General features: G+C 49.3%; 1 protein-coding gene across 1 annotated transcript in view; it reads right to left on the minus strand.

Moving 5' to 3' along the window:
* The window catches only part of LOC134933881 (solute carrier organic anion transporter family member 1C1-like), a 153,749-nt gene extending 149,886 nt beyond the window's left edge, over positions 1-3,863 (minus strand). Inside the window, 1 exon segment of the mRNA XM_063929420.1 lies at positions 3,722-3,863. Within this exon segment, the coding sequence (XP_063785490.1) occupies positions 3,722-3,863 (142 nt within the window).
* Positions 3,864-12,781: the final 8,918 nt, after the last annotated feature.

The following is a 12,781-nucleotide window of genomic DNA, read 5'->3' on the forward strand; positions in this document are numbered from 1 at the left end:
GGGATTGGACCAGGGCTAGGAAGTCATTGTGTGTCTTTTACCACTGTGCGACACAACACGCCGGCTGTCATTACAACATTATACCACATACAGTCATATCCGTGACACATTGTACCACACACCGTAATGCCCGACACATTATACCACACACCGTAATGCCCGACACATTATACCACACACCGTAATGCCCGACACATTATACCACACACCGTAATGCCCCTTACACATTATGCCACACACACCACAATGCCCATGACACATTATACAACACAAAGTTATGCCCATGACACATTATACCACACACAGTCATGCCCATGACACATTGTACCACACACCGTAATGCCCTTTACACATTATGCCACACACCATAACACCCATTACACATTATACCACACACCGTATTGCCCATTACACATTATACCACACACCGTAATGCCCCTTACACATTATGCCACACATAATGCCCCTTACACATTATGCCACACATCATAATGCCCATTACACATTATGCCACACATCGTAATGCCCATTACACATTATACCACACACCATAATGCCCATTACACATTATACCACACACCATAATGCCCATTACACATTATACCACACACCATAATGCCCATTACACATTATACCACACACCATAATGCCCATTACACATTATGCCACACATCGTAATGCCCATTACACATTATGCCACACATCATAATGCCCATTACACATTATGCCACACATCGTAATGCCCATTACACATTATGCCACACATCATAATGCCCCTTACACATTATGCCACACATCATAATGCCCCTTACACATTATTCCACACATCATAATGCCCCTTACACATTATGCCACACATCGTAATGCCCATTACACATTATGCCACACATCGTAATGCCCATTACACATTATACCACACACCATAATGCCCATTACACATTATGCCACACATCGTAATGCCCATTACACATTATGCCACACATCATGCCCCTTACACATTATGCCACACATCATAATGCCCCTTACACATTATGCCACACATCATAATGCCCCTTACACATTATGCCACACATCATAATGCCCCTTACACATTATGCCACACATCATAATGCCCATTACACATTATGCCACACACCGTAATGCCCATTACACATTATACCACACACCGTAATGCCCCTTACACATTATGCCACACATCGTAATGCCCATTACACATTATGCCACACACCGTAATGCCCATTGGACATTATGCCACACATCATAATGCCCATTACACATTATGCCGCACATCGTAATGCCCATTACACATTATGCCACACACTGTAATGCCCGTGACACATTATACCACACACACTGTAATGCCCGTGACACATTATGCCACACACTGTAATGCCCGTGACACATTATGCCACACATCATAATGCCCATTACACATTATGCCACACATCTTGCCCCTTACACATTATGCCACACATCATAATGCCCCTTACACATTATGCCACACATCATAATGCCCCTTACACATTATGCCACACATCATAATGCCCCTTACACATTATGCCACACATCATAATGCCCATTACACATTATGCCACACATCGTAATGCCCATTACACATTATACACAACACCGTAATGCCCCTTACACATTATGCCACACATCGTAATGCCCATTACACATTATGCCACACACCGTAATGCCCATTAGACATTATGCCACACATCATAATGCCCATTACACATTATGCCGCACATCGTAATGCCCATTACACATTATGCCACACACTGTAATGCCCGTGACACATTATACCACACACACTGTAATGCCCGTGACACATTATGCCACACACTGTAATGCCCGTGACACATTATGCCACACACTGTAATGCCCGTGACACATTATACCACACACTGTAATGCCCGTGGCACATTATGCCACACACCGTAATGCCCATTACACATTATGCCACACACTGTAATGCCCGTGACACATTATACCACACACTGTAATGCCCGTGACACATTATGCCATACACCATAATCCTAAGGATCCCTCTCCATTAGTAGCCACTAGCAGCCTGCACATAAACCCAAAACACAGTGCTGGGACTGCCGGGTATCGCTGAGCTCTCCTGGAGAGAAGAAGATGGTGCAGACCGGTAGAAGATCCCACACGTAAGTAGGTGAGGATGTCCATTAATGACCATCAATAAATCTCCCCCTGAGTCTGTTCTTCTATACACTAAGGTCTTAGCACTAGTTACATATAGAACATACTGTATAACTAGATAACATCATAGCTCTGACCTGCTGTCATATTACATGCCTGTATATATTTTGCATAAAAGCACTCGGTAGTGTAAGACCTTTATGCACATTTACATCCCCTATCTCTGCACCTACAGTACTACTATAATAGTGATTATATAGGTGTGTAAGCAGAGAACAGTGTTATGTTAGAAATTGCAAAGTTCCCATAGAGCTGCTCCATGGGGGGTAATCCACTACCACCCACCCCCAAGTGATGTCAGAGGGGTCATTGGGGTAATCCACTATCAAACCTCCCCAGTGATGTCAGAGGGGTCATGGGGGTAATCCGCTACCAAACCTCCCCAGTGATGTCAGAGGGGTCATGGGGGTAATCTGCTACCAAACCTCCCCAGTGATGTCAGAGGGGTCATGGTGGTAATCCGCTACCAAACCTCCCCAGTGATGTCAGAGGGGTCATGGGGGTAATCTGCTACCAAACCTCCCCAGTGATGTCAGAGGGGTCATGGGGGTAATCCGCTACCAAACCTCCCCAGTGATGTAATAAAAAGAGGGTTGTGTCAGAAGAGGAAGGAGGGGTCATGGGGATAATCTAATACAAAACCTCTCCAGTGATGTTAGAAGAGGAATGCAGGGCCGGTTCTAGACCCAGGGAGAAAGTTTCCTTCGGCGCCCCCCACCCAGGTCAAACATAGTGCGCGGTGAATGTGCGCGTCAAAAATAGGGGTGTGGCTTCATAGGGAAGGGGTGTGGCCACAGTTATGCCTCCTGTAGTTATGGCCTTAGTAGTTGTGCACCCTGTAGCTGTGCCCCTGTAGATTTGCCCCCAGTAGTTGTGCCCCTAGTACTTGTGCCCCCTGTAGCTGTGCCCCCTGGTTTGTGCCCCCTGTAGATTTGCCCCCAGTAGTTGTGCCCTCTGTAGCTGTGCCCCCTGGTTTATGCCCCCTTTAGTTGTGCCCGGAGTAGCTGTGCCCCCTGTAGTTGTGCCACCTGATAGCGCCGCTATCAAACACAAAAAAAAAACTAAATACTCACCAGCCCCGCTCCTGCTTTGCTGCCGCTGCTCCATCTCTGCTGCCACCGCTGCTCCGCCCGCTCCTCTCTATGGGAGAGACATGATGACGTCTCTTTCATAGCAGCGCTGCACAGACACTAGAGGTCAGTTATGATCTCTAGTGTCTGACGATGGAGCCGGCTGCAGCGAACGCCCACACAGCCCACGGCACCTGCTGCAGCCGAGGAGCAGGGTGCGGGTGGGTGACGGGCGCCTGCGGGATAACTGTGGCCACCACCTGCAGGCCGCAGCGCCCTGGGCAGCCACCCTGCTTGTCCATGCCTAGAACCGCTCCTGCGTGAGTGATGTAAGGAACCCGCATATACTCACACCTAAACTCTAACTTCACTCTGAAACCAGCTTTTATAACCCAGTTTCTGACATTATGAGAAATACAAACCAATCTCAAAGCTTCCGTCAATGACCCCAACCATGGAAGAGGGGATATCAAATCTTCTTTCCATCTGAGTGATTGTACTTGTAAGGTAACTTCCTGATAAAGCTTTAGCGAAATACACAAAGCACATTGCAGCCAGGAACATCTGCAGAGAGAGGTGTAAGCACATCATTATATACCGCTACTAATCATTATATACCGCTACTAGTCTTTATATACCACTACTAATCATTATATACCACTACTAGTCATTATATACCACTACTAATCATTATATACCACTACTAGTCATTATATACCGCTACTAATCATTATATACCCCTACTAATTATTATATACCACTACTAGTCATTATATACTACTACTAGTCATTATATACCGCTACTAATCATTATATACCACTACTAATCATTATATACCGCTACTAGTCATTATATACCACTACTAATCATTATATACCGCTACTAATCATTATATACCGCTACTAGTCATTATGTACCGCTACTAATCATTATATACTGCTACTAGTCATTATATACCGCTACTAATCATTATATACCACTACTAATCATTATATACCGCTACTGATCATTATATACCACTACTAGTCATTATATACCGCTACCAATCATTATAAACTGCTACTAATCATTATATACCACTACTAATCATTATATACTGCTGCTAATCATTATATACTGCTACTAATCATTATATACCACTACTAATCATTATATACCACTACTAGTCATTATATACCGCTACTAGTCATTATATACCGCTACTAATCATTATATATCGCTACTGATCATTATATCGCTACTAATCATTATATACCACTACTAATCATTATATACCACTACTAGTCATTATATACCGCTACTAATCATTATATACCGCTACTATACATTACATACCACTACTAATCATAATATACCACTACTAATTATTATATACCGCTACTAGTCATTATATAGTGCTACTAATCATTATGTACAGTTACTAATCATTATATACCACTACTAATCATTATATAACACTACTAATCATTATATACTGCTACTAATCATTATATACCGCTACTAATCATGATATACCACTACTAGTTATTATATACTGCTACTAATCTGTAACCCCCTTATTTTACCAACTCTGGTATGAGCATTGCTATTTCTCTTTTTTCTGGGGTTAACGGAATTATACATGACTCAATATACAAGCCACTTTTTCTACTGGGAGTCTAAAGATACCTTGATAGGAGTCTTCCACCACACTAAACTGTGAGTTGGGGTACGCCATATTGAATGACCATCTATTGCTTTTGAGAAAAGTCCAGAGTGTGAGTGTTGGGGTACGCACTGGTTGTTTATTCCTAGAAGCTTGTTTGAATCCTGTGTATGTTTTACCAGAAAGAAACCATTATATGTTTAGAGCTCTCTATATACGTGTGAGTGGGGTACGCTCTAAGTCTATCTAAACTCATCAGAGATACCCTGTTTACCACACCAAATACTAGTAGGACCTACTACACATTGGCTGTTTTTTTTATCTTCCTATGTGACCTACATCTGGAGACCATACCAGAGACTTCTAATTGTGATTTTCATGGAAACATCCAAAGATACCTTGATAGGAGTTACACAGTCCCTTAAATCGTGAGTAGCGGTACGCGATCTCTGGATTGCCTTTATTTCTGAAGGAGAGAAAGATACCTTTATATGTTTGTTACCAGCGCACTGAGTGTGAGTGTTGGGGTACGCATCACCTGTCTCCTCCAGGAAATTGTCACAAGGCCCTCTTTAGTCTGACTGCGATTCTACTGTATCACTCTGGGTGCTATACAAATATAAAAAGTTGACCCCACAAAGAAACTTTTAGGTGCCTTTTACTCTCATTTTCTAGTGTGAGTGGGGTACGCTTCGAATTTATGTTAATCATTTAATGACATTGTATGAACGTTAATAAGTTCTGATTGTATTTACTACACATTGGTCTGTGCTTGTTATTTTGTCTTTTATGACATCTATACTCGAGAATCCCATACTTTATTGATCTGAATTGGAGATTCAACTTAGAAGAACAGAACTTACTTTCCAGTCCAAAAGGAACGTTATGGTGATATCTTATTCTAGCGCTTGTGGTGTATGACAGTGTTTCAAATTGCTGGTTTTTGTTCTTTGATCTAAATGTGGTGACATTTATTCTGAAACCTGTTGCATCTGAGCAGCGTAGCGCCAGTTGAACTACCCCCACAATTCTTGTTTTTGTAATCATTATATACTGCTACTAATCATTATATACCACTACTAGTCATTATATACCACTACTAGTCATCATTATATACTGTTACTTATCATTATATACCACTACTAATCATTATATAATGCCACTAATTATTATATACCACTACGTATTATTATTATTATTATTATATACCATTACTAATCATTATATACCGCTACTAATCATTATATACCGCTACCAGGGCCAGATTAAGGTCCACGTGGGCATGGGACTGAAAATGATCAAGGGCCTATAGTGAGAAGTTGAGGAAGTGTGGCTAATGCTGTGTGGGTATGGTCAGTGACATACGGGCGTGTACACGCCCTACACTATAAGGCCCAGTGCCTCCCAAAATACCTAAAATTAGAAAACCAGCAACACTTTGTAAGGAAATTAGAAATATAATTTAAATTCTTATCATTTATGGCAACCATGTGACCAGGTGGACAGTTAATCATCATTATGCTGTCATAATGATGGGCCTATTTGTATCTGAGGCCTGGAGCTGGAGCTCCATCCGCCCCATTGTTAATCTGGCCCTGACCGCTACTAATTAATTTCTAATGCTGCTAATCATTATATACCGCTACTAATCATTATATACCACTACTAATTAATTTCTAATGCTGCTAATCATTATATACCGCTACTAAGCATTATATACCATTACTAATCGTTATGTAACACTACTAATCAATTTGTAATGCTGCTAATCATTATATACCATTACTAATCATTATATACTGTTACTAATCAATTTCTAATGCCGCTAATCATACTAATCATTAAAATACTGCTACGAATCATTATAAACTGTTACTAATCATTATATACTGCTACGAATCATTATAAACTGTTACTAATCATTATATACTGCTACTAATGATTAAATATGTTACTAATCATTGTATGCTGTTACTAATCATTATATACAACTACTTATTATACTGTATATTAATAGTAATCATTATATAACGCAACTAATCATTGTAGAACACTACTAATTATTATAAAAAGCAATACATAATTAGATATCACTTCCAATAACATTATATACCATTACTAATCAGTATATACCACTACTAATCATTATGTGTGTACCGCTATGAATAATTATATCACACTATTACTCATTATCTAACACTGCTATTAAATATATACCGCTACTAATCATTATAAACTGTTACTAATCATTATATACCGCTACTAATCATTATATACCACTACAAAAAATTATATACTTTCATTAATCAATATATACATCTACTTATCAGTATATATCACTAATAATCATTATATACCGCTACTATTCAATCATTATATACCATTACAAATAATTATATACCACTATGAATCATTAAAAACTGCTATTAATCATCATATACCTCTGCTATTCATTATATACTGCTACTCATAATTATATACCATTACTAATCATAATATACCACTACTAATGATTATATACCATTACTAATAATTATATACCATTACTAATCATTATATACCACTATGAATCATTGTATAACGCTACTAATCATTATCAGTCACAATGAATCAATCATTATATAATTAGTACTACATTATGGATCAATATGACACAGTACACAAAATAGACACTGACCTCCCGAGGGTGATCCCCTGTGCTCCATACACTGACCTCCCGAGGGCGATCTCCTGTGCTCCATACACTGACCTCCCGAGGGTGATCCCCTGTGCTCCATACACTGACCTCCCGAGGGTGATCCCCTGTGCTCCATACACTGACCTCCCGAGGGTGATCCCCTGTGCTCCATACACTGACCTCCCGAGGGTGATCCCCTGTGCTCCATACACTGACCTCCCGAGGGCGATCTTCTGTGCTCCATACACTGACCTCCCGAGGGTGATCCCCTGTGCTCCATACACTGACCTCCCGAGGGCGATCTCCTGTGCTCCATACACTGACCTCCCGAGGGTGATCCCCTGTGCTCCATACACTGACCTCCCGAGGGTGATACCCTGTGCTCCGGACACTGACCTCCCGAGGGTGATAACCTGTGCTCCATACACTGACCTCCCGAGGGCGATCCCCTGTGCTCCATACACTGACCTCCCGAGGGTGATCCCCTGTGCTCCGGACACTGACCTCCCGAGGGTGATCCCCTGTCCTCCGTACACTGACCTCCCGAGGGTGATCCCCTGTGCTCCGGACACTGACCTTCCGAGGGTGATCCCCTGTGCTCCGGACACTGACCCCCCGAGGGTGATCCCCTGTGCTCCGGACACTGACCTCCCGAGGGTGATCCCCTGTGCTCCGGACACTGACCTCCCGAGGGTGATCCCCTGTGCTCCGGACACTGACCTCCCGAGGGTGATCCCCTGTGCTCCGGACACTGACCTCCCGAGGGTGATCCCCTGTGCTCCGGACACTGACCTCCCGAGGGTGATCCCCTGTGCTCCGGACACTGACCTCCCGAGGGTGATCCCCTGTGCTCCGGACACTGACCTCCCGAGGGTGATCCCCTGTGCTCCATACACTGACCTCCCGAGGGTGATCCCCATTGCTCCGGACACTGACCTCCCGAGGGTGATCCCCTGTGCTCCATACACTGACCTCCCGAGGGTGATCCCCTGTGCTCCGGACACTGACCTCCCGAGGGTGATCCCCTGTGCTCCGGACACTGACCCCCCGAGGGTGATCCCCTGTGCTCCGGACACTGACCTCCCGAGGGTGATCCCCTGTGCTCCGGACACTGACCCCCCGAGGGTGATACCCTGTGCTCCATACACTGACCTCCCGAGGGAGATCCCCTGTGCTCCGTACACTGACCTCCCGAGGGTGATCCCCTGTGCTCCGGACACTGACCTTCAGAGGGTGATCCCCTGTGCTCCGGACACTGACCTCCCGAGGGTGATCCCCTGTGCTCCGGACACTGACCCCCCGAGGGTGATCCCCTGTGTTCCGGACACTGACCTCCCGAGGGTGATCCCCTGTGCTCCGGACACTGACCCCCCGAGGGTGATCCCCTGTGCTCCATACACTGACCTCCCGAGGGTGATCCCCTGTGCTCCGTACACTGACCTCCCGAGGGTGATCCCCTGTGCTCCGGACACTGACCTTCCGAGGGTGATCCCCTGTGCTCCGGACACTGACCCCCCGAGGGTGATCCCCTGTGCTCCGGACACTGACCTCCCGAGGGTGATCCCCTGTGCTCCGGACACTGACCTCCCGAGGGTGATCCCCTGTGCTCCGGACACTGACCTCCCGAGGGTGATACCCTGTGCTCCGGACACTGACTTCCCGAGGGTGATACCCTGTGCTCCGGACACTGACTTCCCGAGGGTGATACCCTGTGCTCCATACACTGACCTCCCGAGGGCGATCCCCTGTGCTCCGTACACTGACCTCCCGAGGGCGATCCCCTGTGCTCCATACACTGACCCCCCGAGGGTGATCCCCTGTGCTCCGGACACTGACCTCCCGAGGGTGATCCCCTGTGCTCCGGACACTGACCTCCCGAGGGTGATACCCTGTGCTCCGGACACTGACTTCCCGAGGGTGATACCCTGTGCTCCATACACTGACCTCCCGAGGGTGATCCCCTGTGCTCCATACACTGACCTCCCGAGGGTGATCCCCTGTGCTCCGGACACTGACCTCCCGAGGGTGATCCCCTGTGCTCCGGACACTGACCTCCCGAGGGTGATCCCCTGTGCTCCGGACACTGACCCCCCGAGGGTGATCCCCTGTGCTCCGGACACTGACCTCCCGAGGGTGATCCCCTGTGCTCCGGACACTGACCCCCCGAGGGTGATCCCCTGTGCTCCATACACTGACCTCCCGAGGGTGATCCCCTGTACTCCGGACACTGACTTCCCGAGGGTGATCCCCTGTGCTCCGGACACTGACCCCCCGAGGGTGATCCCCTGTGCTCCATACACTGACCTCCCGAGGGTGATCCCCTGTGCTCCGGACACTGACCTCCCGAGGGTGATCCCCTGTGCTCCGGACACTGACCTCCCGAGGGTGATCCCCTGTGCTCCATACACTGACCTCCCGAGGGTGATCCCCATTGCTCCGGACACTGACCTCCCGAGGGTGATCCCCATTGCTCCGGACACTGACCTCCCGAGGGTGATCCCCTGTGCTCCATACACTGACCTCCCGAGGGTGATCCCCTGTGCTCCATACACTGACCTCCCGAGGGTGATCCCCTGTGCTCCATACACTGACCTCCCGAGGGTGATCCCCATTGCTCCGGACACTGACCTCCCGAGGGTGATCCCCATTGCTCCGGACACTGACCTCCCGAGGGTGATCCCCTGTGCTCCGGACACTGACCTCCCGAGGGCGATCTCCTGTGCTCCATACACTGACCTCCCGAGGGTGATCCCCTGTGCTCCATACACTGACCCCCCGAGGGGGTGATCCCCTGTGCTCCATACACTGACCTCCCGAGGGTGATCCCCATTGCTCCGGACACTGACCTCCCGAGGGCGATCCCCTGTGCTCCATACACTGACCTACCGAGGGCGATCTCCTGTGCTCCATACACTGACCTCCCGTGGGCGATCCCTTGTGCTCCGGACACTGACCTCCCGAGGGTGATACCCTGTGCTCCATACACTGACCTCCCGAGGGCGATCTCCTGTGCTCCATACACTGACCTCCCGAGGGCGATCCCTTGTGCTCCAGACACTGACCCCCCGAGGGTGATCCCCTGTGCTCCATACACTGACCTCCCGAGGGTGATCCCCTGTGCTCCGGACACTGACCTCCCGAGGGCGATCCCCTGTGCTCCATACACTGACCTCCCGAGGGTGATACCCTGTGCTCCGGACACTGACCTCCCGAGGGTGATACCCTGTGCTCCATACACTGACCTCCCGAGGGTTATACCCTGTGCTCCATACACTGACCTCCCGAGGGCGATCCCCTGTGCTCCATACACTGACCTCCCGAGGGTGATACCCTGTGCTCCGGACACTGACCTCCCGAGGGTGATACCCTGTGCTCCGGACACTGACCTCCCGAGGGTGATAACCTGTGCTCCATACACTGACCTCCCGAGGGCGATCCCCTGTGCTCCATACACTGACCTCCCGAGGGTGATCCCCTGTGCTCCGGACACTGACCTCCCGAGGGTGATCCCCTGTGCTCCATACACTGACCTCCCGAGGGTGATCCCTTTTGCTCCGGACACTGACCTCCCGAGGGTGATCCCCTGTGCTCCGGACACTGACCCCCCGAGGGCGATCCCCTGTGCTCCGGACACTGACCCCCCGAAGGTGATACCCTGTGCTCCATACACTGACCTCCCGAGGGTGATCCCCTGTGCTCCATACACTGACCTCCCGAGGGTGATCCCCTGTGCTCCATACACTGACCTCCCAAGGGTGATCCCCTGTGCTCCGGACACTGACCTCCCGAGGGTGATCCCCTGTGCTCCATACACTGACCTCCCGAGGGTGATACCCTGTGCTCCATACACTGACCTCCCGAGGGTGATCCCCTGTGCTCCGGACACTGACCTCCCGAGGGTGATCCCCTGTGCTCCATACACTGACCTCCCGAGGGTGATCCCCTGTGCTCCATACACTGACCTCCCGATGGTGATCCCCTGTGCTCCGGACACTGACCTCCCGAGGGTGATCCCCTGTGCTCCGGACACTGACCTCCCGAGGGTGATCCCCTGTGCTCTGGACACTGACCCCCCGAGGGTGATCCCCTGTGCTCCATACACTGACCTCCCGAGGGTGATCCCCTGTGCTCCATACACTGACCTCCCGAGGGTGATCCCCTGTGCTCCGGACACTGACCTCCCGAGGGTGATCCCCTGTGCTCCATACACTGACCTCCCGAGGGTGATCCCCTGTGCTCCGGACACTGACCTCCCGAGGGTGATCCCCTGTGCTCCATACACTGACCTCCCGAGGGTGATCCCCATTGCTCCGGACACTGACCTCCCGAGGGTGATCCCCTGTGCTCCATACACTGACCTCCCGAGGGTGATCCCCTGTGCTCCGGACACTGACCCCCCGAGGGTGATCCCCTGTGCTCCGGACACTGACCTCCCGAGGGTGATCCCCTGTGCTCCGGACACTGACCCCCCGAGGGTGATCCCCTGTGCTCCATACACTGACCTCCCGAGGGTGATCCCCTGTGCTCCGTACACTGACCTCCCGAGGGTGATCCCCTGTGCTCCGGACACTGACCTCCCGAGGGTGATCCCCTGTGCTCCGGACACTGACCTCCCGAGGGTGATACCCTGTGATCCATACACTGACCTCCCGAGGGTGATCCCCTATGCTCCATACACTGACCTCCCGAGGGTGATACCCTGTGCTCCGGACACTGACCTCCCGAGGGCGATCCCCTGTGCTCCATACACTGACCTCCCGAGGGTGATCCCCTGTGCTCCATACACTGACCTCCCGAGGGCGATCCCCTGTGCTCCATACACTGACCTCCCGAGGGTGATCCCCTGTGCTCCATACACTGACCCCTCGAGGGTGATACCCTGTGCTCCATACACTGACCTCCCGAGGGTGATACCCTGTGCTCCGGACAATGACCTCCCGAGGGTGATACCCTGTGCTCCGGACACTGACCCCCCGAGGGTGATCCCCTGTGCTCCATACACTGACCCCCCGAGGGTGATCCCCTGTGCTCCATACACTGACCTCCCGAGGGTGATCCCCTGTGCTCCGGACACTGACCTCCCGAGGGTGATCTCCTGTGCTCCGGACACTGACCTCCCGAGGGTGATACCCTGTGCTCCATACACTGACCTCCCGAGG

Source organism: Pseudophryne corroboree, chromosome 6, assembly GCF_028390025.1.
Source record: "Pseudophryne corroboree isolate aPseCor3 chromosome 6, aPseCor3.hap2, whole genome shotgun sequence".
Classification (NCBI taxonomy): domain Eukaryota; kingdom Metazoa; phylum Chordata; class Amphibia; order Anura; family Myobatrachidae; genus Pseudophryne; species Pseudophryne corroboree.